Source organism: Tiliqua scincoides, chromosome 3 (assembly GCF_035046505.1).
Source record: "Tiliqua scincoides isolate rTilSci1 chromosome 3, rTilSci1.hap2, whole genome shotgun sequence".
NCBI lineage: Eukaryota > Metazoa > Chordata > Lepidosauria > Squamata > Scincidae > Tiliqua > Tiliqua scincoides.
In genome coordinates, this window is record NC_089823.1 from 193,701,432 (window position 1) to 193,727,885 (window position 26,454).

General features: G+C 44.0%; 2 protein-coding genes and 1 pseudogene across 2 annotated transcripts in view; 1 reads left to right on the top strand and 2 right to left on the bottom strand.

The window, feature by feature from the left end:
• The window catches only part of WDR33 (WD repeat domain 33), a 79,070-nt gene extending 58,183 nt beyond the window's left edge, over positions 1 to 20,887 (top strand). The window contains exons 16-22 of the mRNA XM_066618879.1: positions 247 to 1,257; positions 6,720 to 6,822; positions 9,429 to 9,897; positions 14,755 to 14,921; positions 15,044 to 15,124; positions 16,054 to 16,239; positions 18,905 to 20,887. Of these exons, the coding sequence (XP_066474976.1) occupies positions 247 to 1,257; positions 6,720 to 6,822; positions 9,429 to 9,897; positions 14,755 to 14,921; positions 15,044 to 15,124; positions 16,054 to 16,239; positions 18,905 to 19,134 (2,247 nt within the window). The 3' untranslated portion in view covers positions 19,135 to 20,887. The remainder of the gene's footprint in view (positions 1 to 246; positions 1,258 to 6,719; positions 6,823 to 9,428; positions 9,898 to 14,754; positions 14,922 to 15,043; positions 15,125 to 16,053; positions 16,240 to 18,904) is intronic.
• On the bottom strand, positions 7,392 to 7,511 carry LOC136646898 (5S ribosomal RNA; annotated as a pseudogene).
• SFT2D3 (SFT2 domain containing 3) lies at positions 19,601 to 26,265 on the bottom strand. Its single transcript, XM_066618880.1, has one exon. The coding sequence runs from the start codon at positions 26,197 to 26,199 to the stop codon at positions 25,552 to 25,554; it is 648 nt and encodes a 215-aa protein (XP_066474977.1). The 5' UTR covers positions 26,200 to 26,265; the 3' UTR covers positions 19,601 to 25,551.
• Positions 26,266 to 26,454: the final 189 nt, after the last annotated feature.

Below are 26,454 nucleotides of genomic sequence, written 5' to 3' on the forward strand. Positions count from 1 at the left end.
GCCATGAAAATCTGAGGAAAGGTTCCTTTCTCCTGTCAAACATCTAACTGACCAGTGTAAAATTATGATGGCAGAGATGTTTCTGTTAGAGAATTGCATTGTTTCCTAAACTTTTTCTTCATTTTGGCTCATTTGAAACAACGTGTAATATTCAGAATGTGTACTGAGAGTCAGTGGGTGGACTTTGGCTATCAATAGTTCCTCATAATGTGTGAATGTGTGAACCTTTTGTTTTGTTCTTGGCAGCAACTGAAGATTGAGAGGCTTGCACAAAAGCAAGCAGAGCAAGGTCAGCAGCAACCACCTCCAGGAGGACCTGTTCATGGACCGCAGCATTTCCCAGGACAAGGTCCAATGTCTCAGGTGCCTCAAGGCTTTCAGCAGGGCCATCCACCTCAACAGATGCCAATGAATATGCCTCAGATGGGACCACCTGGTCCTCAAGGACAGTTTAGACCTCCAGGACCTCAAGGACAAATGGGGCCACAAGGTCCACATCTACACCAAGGAGGTGGTGGCCCACAGGGGTTTGCTGGACCACAAGGGCCTCCTCAAGGATTGCCAAGACCTCAAGACATTCATGGACATCAAGGAATGCAGAGACATCCTGGCCCTCATGGGCCAATGGGACCTCCAGGGCCACCTGGTCCTCAGGGTAGTTCTGGACCTCAAGGTCACTTAGGCCCACAAGGCCCACCTGGCCCTCAAGCTCATTTAGGTCAACAAGGCCCGCCTGGGCCACAAGGTCACTTAGGTCCTCAGGGGCCACCTGGTGGTCAGGGGCCGCCTGGCCCAAGAGGAATGCAACCTCATGGAGTTCAAGGAGCTCAAGGGATGCAGGGTCCTGTATCTCAAGGGCCCTTGATGGGACTCAATCCAAGAGGCATGCAGGGACCTCCAGGGCCTCGAGAGAATCAGGGACCTGGTCCACAGGGGATGATGATGGGTCATCCATCACAAGAAATGAGAGGACCTCATGGTTTACTGGGACATGGCCCCCAAGAGATGAGAGGTCCCCCACCTCAGGGTTCAATGATGGGACCTCCACAGGACATGCGTGGGCCACCAGGCACACAGGGACAGCAAGGACCTCCACAAGGCGCTATGGTAGGACCTCAAGGAAATATGCAGGGTCCACCAGGGCCTCCAGGACAGCAGAACCCTTCACGGGGGCCACACCCTTCCCAAGGCCCTCCACCTTTCCAGCAGCAGAAAACTCCCTTGCTTGGTGATGGTCCTCGGGCCCCATTCAGCCAGGTATGTCTAGGAAGAATATTCTTATTTGTGTATCTTGTTAGGCAGATAAAAATATTTTTTTATATATAATGACAAATTGATTTTAATAAATGATGATGCGGCAGAACAGTGCTTTTAATTGTTTAAAAACCCTTGAAAATAATTATTTTAATTCATAAAATTGTGGATATTGCTAATAACCCCTAATGTGAGTGAAGTTAGATGGAGGTTGGTATGCAGAACCTGTATTTAGTTATCTCATAATGTGGCCTGGTATGAGTAGTAACTATTTCTGTTTTCTAATAATAGTTTTTCTAATAGTAATTTTTATAATAATTAGAAAAATGAACTTCACTGGTATCTTAAGCAGTGAGATAGACAAAGAGTTGGGATGCATCAAAGATCACAACAAATATATATATTTATATACTTGATTAATTTTCAGAAGAACTTAATGATCAGCATTTAGAAATGAGTTTTACATGCCAAGCTGGGCTTATGAGATTTTTCTTTTCCACAGCAGCTGCTTGTGCATCTGTCTAAGCTACTTTTGAAACTTGGGGTGTTTCCAAAGCAGTGTCAGTTACAGTATGAATAGTTGCTTTTAGAGGGAGAGACCTTTGTGCTTCCCTGTTTTGGGATTGCACTCAATGTGATTTAAGGGTTGAGATGGCCCCTGTAGTATTGGGGTTTAGTGTGTGCTGATGCTTTATAACTTAAGCAGCAACATTTTCAGTATGCAGTGGTGTAGGGGTACAGGGGGTAGCAGTTGCACCGGGCATCAAGTTTTAGGGGGGCAACAAGTTGAGCTTGACACTAGTGACCAAATTGTGAAAATCTTGGTATGTATGAATATTACCATCATGTTATATATCATTGGAAAGGTAATTTAATGCAGAGTTCAATGAAACAAACTGCACTAGAATATCTGTATTCTATCAAAAGTTATGACCAATTAACCAGAAAATGAAAACACAACTGTCTTGTGGAACAAAAAGTGGATTTGCTTAACTCCAAACTGACCTATGAGACTGATTGTTCTGAATGCCAATAAGATGTTATTATGATACAGCATGGAAGCAATAACTTTTTATTTATTTACTTATCATGCAGGATTCCCATGGGGGAATACATTAAGAAGTAAAAACCATTGCATCACTGGCTGTAGTTGTACTCATATTGTGATATGATTATGTGTGAGTTGGCTGGGCTTTTGTGAACACTCTTTTGTAAACATTCACATCCCCTGCAAGGTATTGGAGTAGCCATTCTAGCGGCCCAGCTACTAGACAAAGGATAGGGTCACCAGGGACCTATACCTCTGAAAGGTCAGCATTGGGATTTTGAGGGAATCTTTAAAAGGTAATGATTTAATTATCCCAAATCCATATGACTCATTTGTCAGTTCACATTCTGCAGTGCTGGAGAAAGAAAAGAGGGATTGGAAAAATTACAAAACCACTGAAATCTCCCCTTTTGCAGATTGTTTCCATTTGATCTAGTAGAACTAGATCTAGTAGAACTAGATCAAATAGTTACAAACTGCAAGAGAAGAAATGCCGGTTGGATATGAGGAATAAAATATGAATGGTAAGGGTGACTTGGCAGTGGAACAAATTAGCAAGGGAGGTGGTGGATTCTCCCTCACTGGAGCTCTTCAAGCAGAGGCTCAACAGGCAGCTGCTGGAGATTTTCTGATTTCCTGCTACAGGCAAGGGGTTCAACTACGTGTCCTTATGGGTACTTTCCAACTCTATGATTCTATCTAGAAATTACCTGTTTGCTTTTTATGAGTATCTGCTTTTTCAAAGTTATATAGAAAGGGGAATCTTGGCAGTTGCAGATTGTTGCACAATTGTCCAGAACACTGGAGAGCTCTGAACAAGCAACTTATTCAGATAAGGCAGTGCTTCCCAAACCTTTTAGCACCATGATCCCATTTTTAAAACAACAGTCTCTGTCACAGCCCACATAGCACACACCATTGGTCCTGGGACTCACTGCCAGCTACTACTGTCATTGCCTCCTGTCTTCGGCCTGCTCCAGGTCTCTTCACATCATGGTCAATGAGATTGGAAACTGGCAGAGAGTCCTGGGCCTTGTGCCAGCTGCAGCAACAAAAACATTATGCAACTAGAACTGGAGCAGGCTGAAGACAACCAAGCAAAGACTTGGGTGGCAACGAGAGCAGCAGTTAGCTATGAGTCATGGGAGTGACAATGTGGGCCCCACCTACCTCTATGTGGTTTCAGTTGGAAATACTGCAAATTTTTCACAATCCACCAAAAAATTTTAAACTGGCTTGCAACCCACTAGTGCATCACGACCCACAGTTTGGGAATCACTGAGAGAAGGGCCAGATAAGTAATGAGGTCTTAAGTACTCCAGGCCCAAATTACTCCTTCTAGGCTCCATCACTCGGTCTGTAGAGTGATCTTAAAGGGGCAGCCCTCTGGCCTGGAATCTTGCACTCTTTCTCCCCTTGCTCCATTGCGCTCCTCCAGATAGGGAACCTGAGTTTCTAGGGAAGACTGATGCCTTTAGGGCAGCTGTTCTCAAACTTTTAGCGCTGGGACTCACTTTTTAGAATGAGAATCTGTCAGGACCTATTGGAAGTGATGTCATGCCTGGAAGTGACATCATCAAGCAGGAAAATTTTTAACAATCCTAGGCTGCAATCCTTCCCACACTTACCCAGGAGCAAGTCCCCTTTACTATTGTTGTTAACAGCATGTATATAGTAACCTGTTAAAAGTACAGATTCGCAACATTTCCCCAAGTGCGGTCACATATCATAGTAGCTTCAAGTCTAATATATTAAAAATAAAATATTGAAATGAATGGGAACCCACCTGAAATTGGTTCATGACCCATCTAGTGGGTCCCAACTCACAGTTTGAGAAACACCATTCTAAGGGCCGTGACTCTGGCTCAGAGTACACTGGATGTACTCTGGATGCACAGAGTCTCCCATGCTGGACTCTTGGGCTCTGATGTCTGTGGCTCAAAAGTTTTTTGGCTCGTGGGCTCAGGCTCCAGGCTGGGGTTGAGATATGAACCAAGGTGTGGTGCTAGTGGTTCTGATTCAACTGCCCACCCTTTCTCATAGTCAGACTCTGAAGACAGGACAAGGATCATGACAACAAAACGGAAGGAGCCATCTCAGATTCCCTCTCCTGTAGGAAGTGGTGCAGGAACTGTCTGTGAATCTAATAACACTACTTGTGCATATGTGTCATGGCCAGAAGTGACATCATCAGTTTAGGCTTCGTGCCTAAGCTGCGATCAGCCAAAAGCCTCATTACACAGCGCGCTTGTGCTGTTATTTGTATAGCTCGGAATTCAAACATTCCAGCTCCAAAGTCGAAGCAGATGGCAGACTTGGATCCTTCTCCAACCACACAGACCTCCATCCTTCCCGGCATCCCATCTTCTAACCTATTCAGGGCAAAGCACCATGCCTCTCTCCCACTGGGAGCCCACCCTGCCCAGAAGCTCCGTACCCTGTATTTTCAGCAGCGGCTGAACTAGATGCTACGTAACTCACCTGAAATTGGCTTGTGACCTACCTAGTGGGTCCCGACCCACAATTTGAGAAGTGCTGCTATAGCCAGTGCACTTATTGGAGCCCTGGGAAAAGCAGGTAGAAGGAGGAGAGACTAAAAGAAGGGAGGAGAGAGGGACAGCTTAGAAGGAGAAGGGACAGAACAAAGAGGGGTGAAATGTGGGGAGAGAAGAGTCATGGGGAGATTAGATGAGTTTCCCAGAAGAATCTAGGAGAGGGAATGGAAGGTGTTGGGGTACCAAGGAGAAAGAGGAGAGAAGGAGAATTGGGACGTTTGTGGGAGAGTGAAGAGAGTTTAGGTAGTTCAGATTGCTACACTAAGCTGCAGCTAGGAATGGCTCTCTCTGGTGTGAACTAAGGAGCTGGAGCTAGGAAGCAGGCAGTGAATGCACTTCTCTCACTTGCAGTGGGGAAGCTAGTCTCTCCCACAAAACACATACTCTAGACCAGGGATGTCAAACATAAGACCCCAGGGCTGGATGCGACCCGCGGAAGCTTTTTATCCAACCCTCAGCCTCTCAGCTGTTGAGCAGTGCTGAGGTGTTACTGCTAAAAGGGCAGCCCCCATGAAAATTGGGCTCTCCCATATCTTGAAATATGATAAAGATTTGCATGTTTTCTCTTCTGTCATTTGCAGTTAATGAATTCCTAAGTGAGAAAAAGTGCTTACTTTTGGCTATGACCTGTTTAATTACATCACTTCCTGCCTAACAATATCACTTCTGGCCCTCAGCAAGCATCATGAATGTCATTTGGCCCTCGGTATGAAATGAGTTTGACACCCCTGCTCTTAACTGTTGGTCCAAGCTTTCAAAGGATATCACAATAGGCAAGTGAGATCCTCTTCGTTCTGAAGACTTGATGGATCAGTTAAGGGAGTTTGTTTAGGAAAGGAGACCCAGGCCAATCTCAGGCTACCGACAAAACAAAATGCAGAAAAAAGCTTTCACTAACACGCACACAGTACTCACAGAGAGAGAAGAAAAGTAGCAAACACTAGGCGTGCAGTCAGTTTGACTGCACACAATTCCACAAGGAAAGATAGCAGGATTTGGGTCTTTGGTGAGGGCGGACCAAGGTTACCTGTCTTGTTTCTGCATGTCTTGTTGAGTTGCAAGGCTCACAGCAGCAAAGGATCACAAGCTGCATTTTTTTGAGGGAAAGGAAGGTAGAGTACTTTGCGAGGGAGAGGGGCAGCCCTCAGAGTTAGCCAACTAGGCTGTGCCGGCTTCTGCAGCTTTGATAGCACTTGGGGAAAGAAAGAGAGAAGACTGTAAAGAAAAGAATGTTGGGGGTTGTTACTGTCCTGGATGCCAGCTGGCATTGTGATGCTTAGATGGAGGCTGGAATGGGAACAACATGACATAGCACCAGCAGGTTAAGGCTCCAGGATCCCTCTGTTCTGTGCCCCAATCTGGGATGTCATTCTGCTTTGGAATGTTGCTTATATGGTCTGCTCTCTTACCAGTAGTGAGGAAAAAAAGGTTGGTCTTACTATCCCTTTCCATTTTTTGTAAGCAATAGCATTTGTATGAATACACTTGGGGATGGGCTGAAGTTGTAGTCATGTGGTATCCCACTGAAGTAGCTTATGGTAAGTCCTCTTCTATAGTTCCTTGATTTTTAATTTGTTTTACATACCTGTTCCTGGCCTACTGTGTAATGACTTTGCAATGGTTCATTGGTTATTTCTTGTCCTGTTTTATTAGACTGTAGTTTGTTAGTTCTATTAGCTGCAATTATCTCCCAAATTGGGCGGGAACTCCCCTCTAGAATGGGTTGTTACAGTCAGTTGGCCCAGTCATTGAAGTTGATGGAGTTGATCCTGTCCTGTCTGGTTTCCTGCCTATTATACAGAAGTGCGCTTCATGGTACATCCCATTTCCCTATCTTATTTTATTTTACATTAAACTTGCAGGAAGGACAGAATCCAGGTCCCCCACCATTGATACCAGGATTGGGACAACATGGAGGGTCAAATCGTCATGGCCCTCACAGTCAAGGACCTGGTCCCAGTAAAGGTAACTGAACACATCACTCATTTCAAATAAGGCTAATATAATTGCCAAACAGACCTTGCAAAAAAAAATGTCCAGTGCTATAGGATTCCACAGACTTAACACCATATACAATACAGAGCTATGTACTATTTTGTTTTGAATGTTATCCTGCCTTTTGGCTCACTGAAGTCATCCAAAACCATTAAGAATAGTAGCATATGTGTATATCAGTGGTTCCCACCATTAAGAATAGTAGCATACGTGTATATCAATGGTTCCCACGACGCCCCCACAGCTTCTTCCCGGCTCAGCCTGGCACTACCATCTTGGACCGCAAGAAATCTTGCAAGATCCAAAATGGCGGTGCCCAAATCTCATGTGATTTTGTGAGATCCAAGATGGTGGCGGCCAGAGGAACAGGTAGGAGGGACCACCAGGGGCATCCTACAGCACCCCTGTGAGTGTGCTGTGATGCCCTAAAACATCTCAAGGCACAATTTGGGAAACCCTGATGAATACCTTTAAAACCATTTTGACAATCAAAAGCAACAAATGGTTGGCAACCTTCAGTCTCAAAAGACTATGGTATAAGCCTACAGCACCTGGTATTCCCAGGCGGTCTCCCATCCAAGTACTAACCAGGCCTGACCCTGCTTAGCTTCCGAGATCAGATGAGATTGGGCATGTGCAGGGTAACAGTTGCTGCTAAACGACAAAGTTCAACAATTATAAAACAAATTATAAAAGAGACAGCAGCATGTTAAAATTCTTATAGAAGTAAGGACTAAATCGGCATATAAATCCCTATGATCACCTAAAGTCCAGAGGAATGAAAGGATTATAGGCCCATCCTGGCTGCTTTATGAACCTTCTGTTTTTTATTTTTGTTCTTATTTATTCCTTTAAAAAAAATCATATCCTACTTTTCTTTTTTGAAAAATAATTCATAGTGGCTAATAATAAAACCAAAGAAGACAAAACAAGGAGATAGGAAGCAGCATATAAATTTTAAACATGTACAGTAGCTGATAAAAAAAAAAAATTAAACCAGCAGCAAATATATGTGAAACTAAGGGCGCAATCCTAAGGGGGAGTTGGGCTGGTGCAAGGGAGTGTCACAAAAGTGATATAATGCATTTCTGTGTCACTCTGAAGGGAGTTAGGCCAGCGCACAGATGTGTGCCAGTCTCCCTTTGCCACCGCAGGCCCTGAAGGATGGGTGAGTTGTGCCGGCTGTGCTGCTTTTGGCCCCAAACTTGCACTGGATACAGTGCAGGCCTGTTGGCCTGCCTGTTCCAGCACAAGTTAGGATTGCGCTGTAATAGTTGGGAAGCTTCTGCAGAGCAACAGAGAGTTGCGTAACCTTGAAAGCTTGCTGAAAACTTGTGTAACCCAGTTGTGTAACCCTGGAGAAGGAGTTCCTCAAAACTGGAAATGCTGATACTACCATCTTGAATTGTGACTAGAAACTAACTGGTAAAGCACTAAACACTGGATAGTATGCTCAATACAGCAGTCTCTAAAAAGTAGACTGACAGCTGCACTCTGAATCAGTTAATATTCCAAATACAGGTGGGGCCTCCATATCTGTGGGGGTTCTCTTCTCGGACCCCTCGCCGCTACTGAAAATCATGGATAGTCAAATCTGCAATTTTCAGCCCCTTTCTCCCTCTGAAGAGGACCGGAGCTGCACTCCAGTCCCCTCCGAAGGACTTTCTGAAGCTCACAGAGGCAGCACGCATCCACTTGCTGCCTCTGTGGGCTTCAGAATGGCCCAGAGAGGCAAAAGAAGATTCGCAGAGGTTTTTTCACCATATTAGGCATTCTGATTAGGCCCATGGTAGCCTTTTTTTTTTTTTTGCCTCTAGGTAATTCTGAAGCTGCATCTGCTGGCTTCAAAAAGCCCTCCGGACGGGACCAAAGCACAGCTCCAGTCCTTTGGAGGGCTCAGGTGGAGCCAAGTCTGACTGGGAAACCTGCATTGAGCCAGATCTGTGGATGAAAAATCCATGGATAAACAGGCTCCACCTGTAATCTTCAGAGACAGTCTCTCACGAGGCACATAGTTGTAATAAAATCTGGAAGTTATCAAAGCTTTATGAATGATGGTAGTAAGATTCCAGTCTTCAAGATGAGTGCAAAGCTGGTGAAAAGGATTCCTAGCCATAGCTGCAACCTGTACTTCTAGCACCTGTACTTCTAGCACCTAGCAACCTGTGCTAGGTCCAGGAGCACTTCCAAACAATGTATCTGATTTTTAATGGATTTATGTGACCCTAGGTTATGCAAAAGATTTTCCTTCATATTTGCAAAGAACTTTGCCCTGTACAGTGCTTTCAAAGGATTTCTCCATCATGGCACAGCTGACACTACTGTGCACATTCAGGTCTCTCTTTTTGGTTAGAAAGGGATAATAGAAATTTCAGAAGGAGGGAACTTTATATTATTTTAAATCTTACAACATATAGTCTTAGATGCATGTGCCGTCTCATATGTCTAGGAACAGACAGATCTACAGATAGCTTACCTTCTGTCTTTTTCATGGAAAACAAAGTTTTCAGAGGGTTGAGAAATTATTTTAAATAAGTTATTGTTACTCAACACTTGTAAATTTTCTTTTTCAAAAGGTGATTCTCGTGGTCCACCAAACCATCATATGGGACCTATTTCAGAAAGAAGGCATGATCAGAATAGTGGTGGACCAGATCATGGCCCAGAGAGGGGCTCCTTCCGAGGTGGCCAAGAATGGGGTGATGGTAGAGAGAACAGAGGCATGCCGGATAGACGGGGACCTCATCCAGATTTCCATGATGACTTTGATCGACCAGATGAATTTCGTGAAGACTTCCATCCAGACAAGCGGTATAGCCACCGCTTACGTGAATTTGAGGGACGGGGGGGTCCACCCCAAGAAGAGAAATGGAGAAGAGGTGGTCCAGGCCCACCTTTTCCTCCTGATCACAGGGAATTCAGTGAAGGAGATGGCCGGGGTCCAAACCGTGGACCTCCTGGACCTTGGGATGGACGGAGGCCTTCAGATGAGCGATTTCCTCGTGATCCTGAGGATGCACGTTACCGGGGAAGACGAGATGAAAGGTAAGAATAATTCTGTTTTTACTAATTGAGAATTAACTGAAACTATTCTCTCCTATTGCACATGGAATTTTCTGGATTTAAAGGTCCATCAAATTATTCACTAATAAAATTGAAATGCAAAAAAAACATTTGTTCTTGGATATGTATTTGGTTGTGTGTCATTTATGCCCATTCTTGGTCTGCCTAAAGAGATCCTTGCTCAGAAGCCTGCTTCCCTGCACAAATACCATTACTTGAATCAGGACAACTGGCATTATGGATGGTTACTGCTGCTGTTCTTTTGCTTCAGTCAGGAAGCATCCAGCTTGAGTATTAGCTAATAACCCTCCAAAATGGCAGTTGGGGGGTGGTTAAAGGGAAGGATGCATGAGCTTACTGCCCCCTCAGTCCTTTTAAACTGCTCTTTAAATGATTAGGGTGGAGTGGAGATTAGGTTCAAAGGATACACACCTGCTGCTGTCCTCTAATATAAATTCTTCCCACCTTGACTAAGCTCCAGGCTGACCACTTGCTTCCTATGAGCCTAAATCTCAACTTCTACACTTCAGGGCTCACAATTACATCTCTCTACTGTGAATGTTCTGAAAGTGTACATGCCCAGCCTTTGTCCCCTGCTGGTATGCAGGAACCTTCTTCCTAGGCCTGTTTGGCTCCCAGGACATTCATACAGTGCGCCACTTACTTTGTTAATAGTGCTGATAATTATTATACAGAGAAGGACTCCATCTATTTCATTCTTAGATTATGTTTTTTAACTTTGTCTGATTAGTGCTTTTTTCTGGCTCAGATTCTTTGATGTCATTTCAATGTGCAAATGCAAAAATAATCTAATTTCTCAGATAGTATTTCTCATCTTGTATTCCTTATGAATTTTAAAGGAACAAGCTTTACCCATTACTAATCTGTAGGGGTCCTATTAATCAAAGGCTACTGTTCAAATAAGCCTTGGGTTCATGTAAAGAGAGCCACGTACACAGACTGAGCTTTAAATTGAACCATGCAACATCTTTTCAGCTGTCAGACCTGCTGTGGGCCAAGCTTTAAAACAAAGCTGTATTTGCATATGCAGACCACCCACCCACCCTCACATGTTTATATAGGCTAGAAAGAATCCTTATCAGTATCATAAATGAAGCTCTAACTGCAGAATTATTTTAATACATAGATGACTTTGTAAGATCTTTTTCTCTTCCAAAGCTTGGTTTCAGATCTCTCCTTATTTTTGAGATTGTTCTTACTCTTCTTACTTCAGATCTCTATAGTTCTCTCTTTCACCTGCATTACATCTAACTTTCTGAAATATTTTTCATTTTGTTAGGAATGTATGAAAGAAATTTAATAACCCAAACCAATTTTACATAAGGAAGGGGAATGACATGAAACTGCCCAAAGTACTGAAATATAAAATGGTGAAATTTTAGGATTAAAAAAAAGCCAAAGAATAACTGTGTTTTGCTTAAAGACTTTGTGAGAACCACTGACATAGATAAAAGTAGCATATGTTGAAGAGTATAAGAATTGTTCCCGATTTCCAACCAATTCAGTTTGAATATTAATACTGTGTTTAAACATTAATGGAGGGTATGTTTGTGTGTAAGACCACGAATTGCTATCTTTTCTCTTCTGTTCTGCTTCTCTTTCAGTTGTGCATGTCAGTGGGACTGTCAATCTAAACTGTGATAACATTTCACTCCAAACAGCTCGTAAATTTTAAGATAGCAAAACTTCTGGCTGTTTGGATTTAATGTCATACCTTTCACTGACAAATGCAGTCAGAAATAATTGGAAAATCTTACTAGGGTTGATTTTACATTAGAAGGCTATACAACTAAGTGATAGTGTCCTAATCTGTATTCACTGTATCTATTTGGCTCATTTTCGTTCTTGTAGAATGCATTTATGTCTGTGCACAACATTTTCTTCAACTGCTGCTATACTCATCCTACAAGTCTCTCAACTCTTTTCTGTTTCTGTTGTTTGTGTTTTCCAGGAAGTGAGCTTTGTTTAACAAAAATACTGTAATCCCAAGTTTTGAAGCATTCTCTTGTTATGATTCCTGTAAAAAAAAAAAAAAAAAAGTGTAATGGTGAAAAATGTTAAAATTCTAAATAAAAATATCTAAATTTTGCTTGTAATAGGATTGCATTCTGTATTTAATGAGATGGGAGACAGGGTGTCCTGTGATAGCAAGACCACCCCACACCACCTCATTCAGGAGGATGGTCATCTGGTGATGTGAGAACAGTGACCTGATGGCTTAGAACAGGCTTGTAGGACTCTACTTTGAAGATTTGTTGCCCAAATGAGCCTGTGCCTTTTGAACCAGAAAAGAAACACAGAGCTGATCTGGTGTGGGATGAAGGTGTTCTGGATCAAACTTGTACATGGGTTATATAGTACGTTGTTTGTTCCAGTCATTTTTACTTCACTTTTCTGTTTAAAAGATCATCAGAGGGTCTAAAAAAAGTCCACAAATACAATCTAGATATAAAAGAGCAAGATAAAATGAGACACACAGCATAGCAGATTAGAACACTTCATTAAAAGAACCAAAGGCTAGTTGAAATAAGTCTTTGCTGCCCGCCTGACAACTGCTGAAGATGGTGCCAAGGTGAGGGGGCTTCCTTGAGAGAGTATTCCAGAGACTAAGCACTCTGACAGAAAACGTCCTACCCCCTGCACTCATTGCATCAACAAATGGGGGAATATGGAGCATGTCCTCTAAATGTCAATCTTGGGTTGGGCAGGTTCATAGTGAAGAAATGGTTCTTAAAAGTGCTGTGTCACAGATAAATCAGGGCTTTAAAGGTCAAAAACAAGACATTGAATTGGGCCTAGGCACAAACTGACAACTGCTGAAGATGGATTAATACAGAAGTCTATGTGAACTAATATGCTGACCCCAGATTATCTGGCAACCACATTCTGGACTACTTAAACTACAGTGCTCTGCATGTAAAAGATGCAGACATGACCTTTGGGTGTTAAATTACATAGAATTGATAGCTTATAGAAGACACCCTTTTACAGATGGAAATTGATGCTCCTTGTTGGCTTTGTACTGTAATATTTGTAGGAAAAACAGTGAACAAAAATCCTCCTAACCACATCTGAATAGTAAATATCCAGAGCTAGTCAGTTATCCAAGATAACTGTACATGCTTTTAACTGTAAGCATCCAGACTCAGAATATGACATTTGCTAAATGTGCAAATATTATTCATGTGTTAGGATGATTGAGGCTATGCAGTCCTTCTGAGTTCACAAAAACCAATCAATTAGGAGTGTCGGATTGAAACACTTAACATTATGGAATCTCATCTTATTTTCATGTTCAAGCTAGGTGCTTCACTAGGTCAGTTTACCAAAGACAGAACACTAGGTTAGAAAGTTTTGTTTCTAAGTCGGAGAAGAATAAGTGGCAGCCTACCTTTCTGTTGTGTCATAGGGTCTGATATTGATAACAGGAATTATGGGACCTCTTGTTCCACAGTCCTCCAGGGATTGGGATCACATGTATGCACCTGTAATTTAAGAACACGCACCTTCTGCCCTTCATTTCTTTCCAGAGACCTTGTTCTGTGCTCCCAAGTTAGCCACATAGTTTTAGCTTGTCTTCCAGGTTTTCAGCTGCAGCAGTAAGAATCTCCAAACATGAAAAGGGATGGTAGAGTTCAAGAAGAAGTATTGAGCAAACATAAGCATGTGAATACAATGGCACAAGTTCAGGAGTCAGAACTACCACTGAGTCAATTGCACTTCCAGTGGGAATGCAGGGTCTCTCTCTGATTTTGCAGTATTATGAAAAGGTTTTAGAAGGGACAGAGCTCTAGTGACTTCTATAATGCAGGACGGTGGTTTTTTTCTTTTGTAATTTGCATAATTCTCTGTTGTAATTTTACTGTTGTAATACCTTTTATATTGTGATGCAAAAAGCTCAGCCAACATATTATCGCGAGCTGCACATTATATGTCAGAGCCATGTGTGGCTCACAAGCTGCGATTTGGCCACCTCTGGCTTATAAATTCACTCCCATCTCAGTGGGGCCGTGGTCTCTGGAAACAAACAAATTATGGCCATAATTATGTCTTGTCGATGCAGACTTCACACCAATCATACTTAGCATAAACTATGGCTTGCAAACCGCTTCAAATCATGGTTTTTTATTCTGGTTAGTCAGTCAGTTGCAAATCATGGTTTCTCAAGTCATACATCATGCCTTAGTTAAACTTTCTTATGATGTAATCCATTGGTTCCCAAACTTTTTTGACTAGCAGTTCCCCTGACCTACTGGCCGTGGCTCCCCATTAGGGCTACAGTTCTAAACATTGTATAAGGCAGCCGGTTTTTGCTAGGATGCCATAGCTCCCATCTGGATTCCACTGCTCCCCAGGGAGCCAAGGCTGTTTGGGAACCACTGATGCACACTGGGAACCTATACACACTGTCTGAGGAGTAAGCTCCATTGAATACAATAGAAGAATAGACATGCAAAAGATTGTACTGTTAATCATGGTTTGATGTGAATTGATCCACCCTATCCCTCCTTCATCAGTATGTAGGTGATACTGCAGTGACTTTTGTTCTAATAATAACCATCCTAAGACAGCAAAGGTGACAGTGTTTAAGTCCATAAGAATGTAGATTTTTTCATACCGATACTTTCAGTTTGTTTTATGTTTTGAAGCTATTTTGACTCTGGTGCTTAATGCTTACAATACACCCCATTCTAATAATTGCAGACACTATTTTAAGGTTTTTTCAAGTTTAATTTTTGAATTGAATGTGGCATTTGTCAGCATGAAATTCTTTATAACGTAGGTATATTTGTATCTTTTCTTTTTTCTTTGGTGCAGTTTCAGGCGAGGCACACCGTCGAGACATGAAAGCCGGGGACCAAGAGGAAGGGACAGTTTTTCTGGGCCTGATGATTTTGCGCCAGAAGATAATTTTGACTCATCCGAGGACAATGCAAGAGGAAGAGATCATGGTGGTCGGGGACGAGGGCGGGGTACTCCAAGAGGTAAGGGAGTATTGTTGCATAGTTCATGGCCAGTTGGAGAGGGTGGTTAACGCAACTGAAATTCTTATAGGTATAAATGAGTTGTTTCGGTATCTTATAACCTTATATATTTTATTACGTAGGGGGACGAAAAGGTCTGCTTCCCACTCCAGATGAGTTCCCTCATTTTGAAGGAGGCAGAATGGATGGAAATCGAGAACCAGGTGAAGATGCATTAATTTACGCAAGACTGTCTGTCATTTAATGAACCAAAGTGGCTGCGCATTCTCCATCAGCATGCTTTCTGCCTGCTTTCACTTTATCTCTAAATTTAGCTAATGAGAAAGCACTTTGCCAGATTTTAGTTAGCATTTTTCTGACTACTAGATTTAAAAATATGTATTTCTGTATAAATAGAGTAGCATATGGCCTGTATCTCCCTTGTTTTTCGACTGTATTTATTTATATCAAGCTGAAAAATAATATGTTTTTATGCCTTGGTCTGGTACTAGAGTCTGTATTAGATTCCTCAGAGGATCCACACCCCTTCCAAAGCTTTCTAGACTCTTGTATCACTGCCAATCCATTTCATCCTACCTTTCAGAGACTTTGTAAACCCTCTGCATAAGCAATGTTTACACACATCTCTTTCCCTATTCAAACAGAAGTAGTTTCCATTCCCTACGTAAACCTCCCCCATGAATCCTTCTTGATGATCATACTCTCATCTTAATGTTTTCTCATGCCCACACTTTGCTTCCAAGACCTAGAAGCCTAGTGAGCACTGTATAGACAGTTTTTTCCCCCCCCCCATATAAGAAATGCACGCACAGTCTGTTTCCTTTGATATCTCATCCAGATGGAGGCAGCCACCTGTGCTTTTCATTTCATGAGGTGGGAATAGTGGGGAAAAATCTATATTACAGTTCTGTTCCTCCTCATTGAATTTGCTTGCTTTCACCATAAGAAATGTGAAGTGATTTATGTACTTAATTAAGGAAGGCAATGAGACTTCTCAACTGAGAGAAATGAAGACACTACAAAGCATATCTTTTTTTGTTTTCTTAAGGAAAAGTGGTAGCAAATGGTGTTCCACGGGGAGATTTTTTGTATAACCTAATATTTGTGACTTTTAAAAAAAATTCACGGTCAGGTCCCCGCCAGGATCACCCTCCTCATGATGGTCACTCTCCAGCAAGTCGAGATCGTTCTTCCTCACTCCAGGGAATGGACATGGCCTCATTGCCACCTCGTAAACGCCCTTGGCATGATGGACCTGGAACCTCTGATCGTAGAGATATGGACATTCAAGGTGGGCCTCCAGAGGAGAGAGGAAAAGGTAAGACATCATTCCTTGAAAATTAGTTAACTGCTTGTAGAAATGAACATTAATTGAATGGAAAGATCCATTTGAAAAGTTTTAACACAAGAGTGTCAAACTCATTTCATATAGCGGGACAAATAGCATTTCTGACACCTGCTGAGGGCCAGAAGTGATGTCATTAGGCAAGAAATTATGTCATTAAATAGGTCATAACCAGAAATAAGCAGTTTTTTGTCACTTAGGAACACACTAGCTGCAAATGACAGAAAATATGCAAATCTTGATCATATTTTAAGATATAGCAGAGCCCAATTATCACGTGGGCCGCCCTTCCAGCAGTAACACCTCAGCACTGCTAAGCAGCTAAGAGCTCGAGGGCCAGATGAAAAGCTTCTGCAGGCCACATCTGGCCCCTGGTTCCCTTATGTTTGACACCCCTGGTTTAACAGTTTTACTGCCTTTATTTGAAAACAGAAAGTTTGGGAATACAGTGCTAACTTTGTCTTTCAGTTTACTCCGCATCTGCATTTGTGTTTCACATTACAAGAACTCCCTAGTAACGGCAAACACTTCATAGATTTTTGGAACCAAAGGGAGTCCATGCTTACTCTCAGAAAGAGACAGAAAATCAGTCTCACTAGCCGCCCCTCCCTCCCGCAAAGGCACAGGAGGCAAGCCTTGCTAGCCTCCTGCTGTTACGTTTTCTGTATTTTTCGCCTGAGGATGTAAATCCACTTGTCCCACTGCAGTCCCCCAGTTGTGCAGGGTGAGCTGGCCAACTACTTTTTGCTTTCACTCCAAAAGAGAAAATGGAATCCTGCACTTAGTCACCATTGTAATGGTAAGAACATTCCCAAGAGTCTTTTCTCTTTTCCCCTCACTTCTTGAGCTCTAAATCTTGGAGAGAGAAAGGGAACAATCATCATTAGTACTGCACTGGAGAAACAGTTCAGCCTTAATAATAACTGCATCGCCTGTGTCCGCCCCCCCCCCCCCGCTCACTATAAGTGACTAGGTTTGAATAGTCCATCTTCAGCTTCCAAGACCTTGGGATTAATTTATCAATTTATTGGTCACTTTTGTGCCACACATTACGCTTACAAAACTGCAGTTAAAAACTAAGTAACACATTAAAGGACACAGGGAAACAGTTTTAACAACATTTTTTTTTCTATAATTGATTCTACAAAGTTTTTATTAGCCAGTGGGACAGGCACTATGAATCAAGTTGCCCTTTTATCTATCTTGGACAATTATAGTCAATTCTCATTATCCACTAGGATTAGGTTCCTGGAAACTCTAGCAGATCGCAAACTTGCAGATAACAAACCATTGATCCTATGGGATCTTTGGGGTTAGGTACAAAGGGTATCCTGGGGAGGAAGGTGTACCATCATAAGAATTCAGCACAGACCCTCAGGGAGCCAGCAGAGTACAGCAGAAAACAGCAAAATATCACTGAATGCTTCAGAGACTTTCCAGAGGCTGCAGGGACCTTCAGAATGGCACCCACAACCAGTGCAGATTCCTTTAAAATGACTGGTGGAAGCTTCCAGTGGCCATTTTAAAGGAATCCATGCTGGTCACAGGCACCATTCTGAAGGTTCCCTGCCTCTGGAAGGTGTCTGCATAGCAGATAATGAGAACAGAGGCACAGATATGGAGAGAAGGTAGCATTTCTGCCCCTCACAGATAAGTAAATTCACTGATAGTATTTAGCATATACAGGTGGAGCCTATTTATCCGAGTTAGTTCCTTGACTCAGCGCGATTAACGAAAAACTCGTTGTACTAAATTCCATAGAGTTAAGCAAATACGCTGCAGTCCGACACTTGGGGCTGGAAGGAATCTAAGGCAGCTGTTATCAATCCCCTCCCCTCCATCTCCCCCCTCCTTCCCCTTTCACAGGTGGGATGCTGAACTTTTAAGAGTCCAGTCCTATGCGTTTCTACTCAGAAGCAAGTCCCATTGTAGTCAATGGGGCTTACTCCCAGGAAAGTGTGGAGAGGATTGTAGCCTAAATCTCATGCTTGGCTTGCTTGTGTTGGTGATTGCCTGCACCATCTGGGGGGGGGGGGGAGGATTTGGCAAACACTCCCTGGGTTTTTTAAAGCAATCCTCTATTACTAGCGAACCTGCCGTGTGTGTGTGTGTGTGTGTGTGTGTGTGTGTGTGTGTGTGTGTGTGTGTGTGTGTGAGTGAGAGTGAGAGTGAGAGTGAGAGTGAGAGTGAGTGAAAGAGAGAGAGCGCTCCACCTCGCTGCATGTGTTCTGGCTAGAGGTTTTCTGCCCCCCCCCCCTCCTTCAGCCTCTTTGCTGCCTCAGAGGCTCCAGGAGTGTTATTGTTCCTTCAAAAGGGAAACCTCTTCCAGGGCTCCAGGGCAATTTCCCTGCCTGGGCGAAGCGGAGCCTTTTTGCAGTTTTTTGGGCTGTCTGGAATCAGATCAGCACAGGGCAAAGGAGGCAAAGGTGTGTGTGACTTTCGGTACCCCCACCCCATTCGCGTTGAGACAAATCTGCAGCTAAAAAATCCGTGGATAAATAGGGTACACCTGTAAAGAGAAAGGATTGTATTTCTCTAGTGAGAGTGAAGAAAAATAGAGATGTTGCATGTTGATTTTGTATACTCAGTGGGTTCAGAAAAACACCTAGCATTAATATTTTATCTGTGTTTAATCTAGGCCGTGGAAAATCAGGTCCTTCGCAGAGGATGTCAAAGTCTGGAAGATCCAGCTCTTTAGATGGAGAACATCATGATGGATATCACAGAGAAGAAACCTTTGGAGGACCTCCAGGTGGCAGTAACCCTTCCAGAGGAGGGAGGAGTGGAAGTAACTGGGGTAGAGGAAGTAACATGAACTCAAGCCAGTCAAGGCGAGGATCTTCTAGAGGTGGCGGAAGGGGTCGATAGAAGAGGTTATGACTGGGCAAGACCAGTCATTCTAGGACAGTATTTAAATACACCAGTTGCAGAATCATTGTGAAAGTAATTCTGCAATCCCACAGATCTGGACTCTTAAATGGAGATAAATGAAAGTGCATTCGTTCCTTGAAAGATCGTTTGAAAGATTAAATGCCAGCTCGTAATGCCACCACAACTGGCTTTGTTTCATTGTCCTCTTCATCCTAACCCCATATCACTTCCATATTTCCTGCATTGATTTTTGAAGATAAACGCTGAAGTTTTTTTTAGTGTTGTGAGACATGGAGCATCTCCACAGATTTCAGTTCATGTCCCGAAGAACTTGTTTCTATATGTACAGTTGTCAGGAAAAAGTTAAGTTGTTTTTGTATGAATACAGATTGCAATTTGTCCAAAAATTAACCATGAATGGAGTGTGTGATTTTGTATATACACATTTTCACATTTCACTAGATAAAAATTTAGAATTTCCTAGAATTTTAATGTGATAAATTCCATCTAGTGTACACTAAGCCACTGCACTCACTCTTGGGTTTATTTGTATAGAGAAGCGTTTTAAATATCAAACATGTACCAAGGAAGAGTATGGATGGACTGCTCTCTTGCTGTAGTTTGATCTAAACAGATTCCTTCCCCTTCAGAAGTCTAAACAACCAGAAGACTTCTTCCATCCACACATTCCCTTAGCGTGTGACCCAATCCATAGAGGGTCTTGAGATTACATCATCAGCAACATAATATTACCTAAGGATTGGTAGACACTGGTCAATTTCAGTTCATAAAGATAATCACCCCAGTGTTCTGCAGTTTTTTGGACAGTAAGCACAAGGAAAGCAGTGGAAAAACTCTACTGAACTACAGAAAAGTGGTTGAGGCCTGGCCCTGATGAAGATGACCAACAGGCAGCCTTTGTTTTAAAAGTACTCATGTTCATGGACTCCTGGATTTAAATGTCCTCAGAAAATCTTTGATATTTTTGATTTCTGAAACAGTAATTTAACCAGTCTGCGTAAAATTAATTTTATTATTTGTACTCAAGACAAACATTCAGCACCCACTGCCAAGAAAAGGTATGTTCTGAATACTTAGACAATCTAAGAGTTTTTCCATACTTCCCTTAAATTTCAGTAGTTTCACTCCATTACAGTATTGTATCTGTTTTACCTTTTTATTTTGCAATAAAATGTTCTCAGCTGAGGTGTTGTCATCCACCATTCTGACCTGACTTGGAGACAGTTTGGCTTCACTCATCATTCTTATGCTATCCTGTGCATATTTACTTGAAAAAGAGACCACTGGGTTGGTTCAGATGTAATTTCAAATCATGATTCATGCAAACTGTAGTTTAGACTCCAAACCACCATTTGTGCAACTGCCTTTGCTGAAAATCCTTAGATGCTATTCCAAAGAACATCCTCTGACTGCTGAGTTCAAGCCATGGTTTCCTGGTTCAGATGTAATAACAAGCCATGGTTTTGGGCAACCAGTTTCAAACCATTATTTTAGATCCTAGTTTAGTGGCCACTTAAATGATTGAATAATACCTGAACCATTGGATCATATGATTAACTGTTATAACTGTTCATAGAATACAGCCTAGGTGCTTCTAGATTTGCCTACTTGGCTACTAAACCTTTGTGAATTAATGAAGCCACTAGAACTATATTTTGCTGAGATTTTGGTTTGGAAACTTAGTAAAGAAAAGACATTAGCGATATCTTTAAGAATAAATATTTAAAGGATCAATAGTTCTTTACGGAAACATTAAAAATTATCTTTTCTAATAATTACAACAATATGATAACCACAAATTGTCTTTCTTTTAAAAATACAGTACTTGGCTTCTCTTGCATATAGCAAAGGAAACTTGTCAAAGCCAGAAAGCTACAGCTTGTTTTAGCATCTTCCAGAGAGGAAGCCCCTTTAAACACATCAATCAATGGGGAGGGGAGTGATTTTTCTAGTCTCAAGTAGTTATAGATATTAAAATACTATTGGTGAGTTCCTAAAAGTGGAGAAGCATAGAAATGTAATTCAACCTTACTGCTTATTGGGATTGCAGCAGGTAAGTATCCATTTCACTCAGTGTGCTAATGCAATGGAACTGAACAAAGTAGGGCAATCTCAGATTTCACTGAATAGTTTTTTTGTTTTTTTAAAAGGTCCTTAATCCGTTTCACTTCTGAAAATCACATCAAATTAGTCCTGCAGGCACTGAGACCCAGGAGACATTTATTTATTTACATAGCATCATCTCTGCATGTGGCACTTTACAAGTTAATTAAAGTGGCAAAATTCAGATACTGAGTTTTCAACTGCCACTGCATTTTTAGGGACAGAATACAACACTTCTGGAGTACCAAGACTGCACAAAAATACCAGTTTTAAATATGTTAATTGTGCTTTGTAAAGAATAAGACTATCTCAAATAATCTCATTCAAAGACTAGGACAAAGGCATTGCTATATAATTTAACAGTACTTAGTACCATTTTGATTCTGAACTATTGCCACAGCTTGCTTTCATTAAGTGACAAATGAGGCCCACAAGCAATATTTCCTCTAAGTCAGGGGTTCTTACTTTGGTGATCCACTGCATCATCCACAGTGGATCCAGGGTCTGCCAAGGCCAGAAAGCTGCAGAATAAAATGATTAATGACCTGGAAGTCACTTCCAGGTTGTACTGGCATGCAACCCGCTTGATTGGCCACATCACACTGCAGTTCTCAAACTGCATGTTGTGACCCAGCAGTGCGTCACGACCCTGTTTGAGAAATGATGCTCTAAGGGATGTATGTCACTGCTGCACAGCAGTGAAAGTATCCTCGAACTACTTTATGAATAGCCCATGTACAGTGAATGTTTCCCAGAAATTTACTAAAGAACTGCCACAGGAACAACTTGTGATGGTTCCCAACAGTAGCAGCTGTAAATCAGGTTCCCTGATAAATATGTCTTAACAGCACAATCTTAAGCACGTGTACTTAGAAGAAAGTTCCACTGTATTCAGTAGGCTTACTCCTAGGAAAGTGTATAGGATTGCAGCCTAAGTGACACTGCTGTCATCACAACACACACTAACATGGAAAAACGACAGTAAATTCAAGAAGCCTGTGATGTTCAGAGCAACACGTGGTTCAGAACAACTGCCAAGGCCCCACTCCCTTAGGAGGGTCCACCAGATGCTGTGGAGATGCAGCAGCTCCTGGAAGATCCCTCTGGGGTGGGTGAGTTTCCTTCTGAACCTCAGACCACTCATCCAGGGGTGCCCAAACCCCAGCCCTGGGGCCACTTGTGGCCCTTGAGGACCCCCAATCAGACCCGCTGAGAGCCCCCAGTTTCCAGTGAGCTCTGGCCCTCCAGAGACTTGCTGGAGCCTGTGCTCGTCCAACACAACTGCTCTCAGTGTAATGGCCAACTGTTTGACCTCCTGTGTGAGCTGTGGGACAAAGGCTCCCTCCACTGCTTGCCGTTTCACGTCTGTGATGTAGTAGTGGCAGCAAAGGAAAGGCCGGCCTTGCTTTGTGCAAGGCCTTTTATAGGCTATGAGTTATTGCAAGACCTTCATTCATTTACATAAGTTCCACCTCTAATGTATTCATTTATGTAAATTTATGCAAATCTGAAATGTAAATTAACTCTCTTTTTTCCCCTTGCCCCCTGACACAGTGTCAGAGAGATGATGTGGCCCTCCTTCCAAAAAGTTTGGACACCCCTGATCTAGTCAATACTGTCTACACTGACTGGCAGCAGGTCCACATAGTATCAGGCAGAGACCTTTACACCATCCATACCTGAAGAAGCCAGAGATTGAACCTGGGACATTTTGCATGCAAAGCATGTTCCCTAGCACTGAGCAACTGCCTCATGTATTTGAGGAGTACACAGCCAACATCTCCCATTCAAACAGCAGGCAGAAAAGGAGAGTTGCTGATCATTTGCCCCTGAAAGTGGACAATGATGATCAAAAAAGAGTCACTCTCAATCTAAAATGCACAATGGTAAGGATATGCCATGCCAGCCTGGCATGGGACACAAGCAAGCAAGAGTGGTAATATCTGCTCCTGACCCTGCCAAGAAAGAGACATTCACTCTTTCTCTAGTCAGCAATCTGGAAGGAACTGGAGCCTGCCAGAATTAGCATGCAAAGTAGAAAAGGCAGAAGCAGCCTTCTCTCACTCATACTCTTTCACTTTCTCTGGGCAGCATGGCAGAACAAATTAGGCCCACATAGAATGCCTCTTCCTTGTCCTCTTGATGGCAAAGCGGGTTGAACACTATCCCCACAACTGCAGTGATAAGAGAGAGAATGCAAACAACCTTTTCATCCTCACTCACCTAAACACACACTTCTACTGGGCAGTGCAGCCATTGTTTCCTCTCATTAGCTCACTCTAGGAAGTTTTGCTGAGCCCAATGTTTCTGATCACACCACCAGAGAGGGTAAGTTAGTAGGTCAAGCCTCCTAGAGACAGCAGGTAAAGAACTGAAAGCAGAGCCACTCTTTGCAATCATGACTTGGCTCATCCAGCTGTGCTGAAGAAAGGATGAGCACCCACATGGAAGCAATATTGCAAGGAAAAGCTACTGGGCAGCACAGTAGTACGAACGGACTTAGGGCCCAATCCTATCCAATTTTTCAGTGCTGGTGCAATTGTACAAGTGGAGTGTGCGCTGTATCCTATGGTCAGGGGGCAGTCACCGGGGTCTTCTCACGGTATGGGAACATTTGTTTCCTTACCATGGGGGCTGCAGTGTAGCTACACCAAAGCTGGAAAGTTGGACAGGATTGGGCTCTCGGTCCTCTACTCCACTGGCCAAGAAGGAAGGGTGAGCAAGCTCCTTACAAGAGGGGCAGTCAATTTCTAGATGGGCCCATGGCCTAATCCAGTGGGGCTGTTCTTATGTTCTAATACTTCCCCACTTTCTCTTTCTGAGCAGCACAGCAGAAAAAATTGAGGGTAAAGGGAGGAGGCATGCAAGCCAAGAGAGTGGGCAAGCAATTTGAAGAGGTAGAGGAGCTGCTCCTTGCAACTGTCACTTCCCCAATCCCCACTGTGTGCCTCACAGGCGACAGCTCAGGCCAGCAGGAAGAGGTGGTGGGTGCTTTCTCTTGCTCACACTCTTATCCTTGGGCAGCATGGTGGAAGGCTCAGAGTGAAGGAGTGGAAACTGCTTTTGCAAGGATCTGTGATAGCTCATTCTAGGGCCCACTATCTGTGTAACAGTAACTACAAGGACAATTCCATGATCTGAAGGAATTTAGGGTCAAATCCTATCCAATTTTCCAGTACTGGTGCAGCTGTGCCAAAGGGGCATATGCTGCATCCTATGGTGGTCGGACAGTCAAAGACCTCCTCAAGAAATGGAAACATTTGTTGACTTACGTCATGGCTGCATTGTGGCTGCACCAGAGCTGGAAAACTGGATAGGATTGGGCCCTTAGCCATCTGCTTACCAGTTCCCTCCCATAACAGTCATAAGAATAATCTACTCAGCCACAGGCTTTTCACATGCACGGCAGTGACTCTGGAAGTCATGATAGTGCAATAAACCAGTATGGCAGTATTAGACCCCAGTGTTTACACGGCACATCCTGGCATTCGCAGACTTGAAAAAGACTTTAGCAACCCTTCAGTCATACTGTTCTCAGCAACTAGCCAAACATAAGTCATTCCTGGAACGGAAAAGTCTTCAGGTACATAACATCCCATTTTCCAGTGTCAGTGTAGCTGTGCCAGTGGGGTGTGTGCTACATCCTGTGGTGGGGAGGCAGTAATGAAAGCCTCCTCAAGAGATGGGAACATTTGTTCCCTTACTTTGCAACTGCACTGCGGCTGCACCGGTGCTGGAAAGTTGGATTGGGCCCTTTTGCTGGAATTCGCCCAAACAGAAATTTGATAAGCCTTCTCTGCAGAAACAAAACATAATAATGCTGGCTTTTAATCCATTTCTGTCCAGCCCACAGGCATACACATTTTATATCTGTTGCGTATATGCAACGTTGCGCAGAAACAGCTTAATAAGGCAAGAGGCTATACCAGAGCAGTGTTATAATGATAGAGCAGAGTCAGTCACGTGTGGCTGTCGCTTGCAGTTTGAGAAACCAAGATTATTCCCCCCAAAAAACTGGAGGCTGGCTGTTCTTTCATGCTCATTTTTAATGGCGTCAGTTGTCTATGTGAGTTGCTGCTCAGCCTTGGTGCCTTTCTCCACCCCGGTGGCATCCAAGGATCACAGAGAGGCAGCAGAGGCTGTCCAGCGGCCCCAGTCCTTGGTGTGCTGGAATCCAAAAGAGCCACCGCACAGGACGCCTTCTGTGGCTGCAGTGCCTCAACTCTGGTACGGAGCTGTCCAGGGGCTCCATGCTGGAGAGAAGGACCTTCTCCTGCCCAGTGGCTCCTCTCACACCGGTAGAGTCTTGGCCACCCGGCGCTGCACGAAGCCACCCAGGAAGCCGCCGGCATAGCGCAGCCCCGCAGCGCCGCCGGGCAGCGAGGACAGCAGGTAGGCTCCCCCGGCGGCCAGCTGGACGGCGGCAGCCAGAGCGGTGAGCAGGGTGCTGCGGAGGGCCAGTGCGGCGTAGAGCGTGGCGCCCACCGAGCCTAGGTAGAGCAGGGCCAGGCCGCGGCGGTCGGGCTCGCCCAGGAGGTGCCGCGGGCCCCGCAGGAAGCCAGCGGCGCCCAGCGCGAAGGCCGAGCCCAGCGACCAGAGTAGCGCGAACTTGCGGAGCAGCAGCAGCGTCCCGTAGAGTGCGGCGAGGCCGAAGCACAGCGCGGCCAGCAGCAGGCACAGCGCGCTCCCTGCCAGCCGCTGCCAACGGGACAGGCCGGCCGGCAGCCACGGCTCCTGCTCCGGCTCCGCGCCAGCCGCCCACGGCCACCGCTCCGCCGCGGGGAAGGGGCTCAGTCGGCCCAGCCACGCCCCCAAGCCCGGGCCGGGCCGCTCCGCCTCGTCCCGCGGAGGGCTCTGAGGCGCTGGCGGGGCCGCCGCACCTCCGCCGGCCTTCGACTGCGCCAGGTACTCCTGCAGCTGCCGGTTCAGGTCCGCCATTCCGCCTCCGGGCGCGGAAGAGCCTCTTGGGAAAGGCCCGCTCGGAAGCGCGCGCCGCTGTCCGAGGCCGCTATACAGCTGGTCGCTCTAAGATGCACTTCCGGGTTGCTGCTGGTCACCAAGGAAACGGGACCGGGCAGGCCGACTTCCGCCTCACAGCTGCTTTTCACAGCCGCATCCGCTTTCTACTCCTGATGCTGGACAATCTAGGAAATTCTCATCTCTATGGGCCACATCATTACCACTCGAGAACAT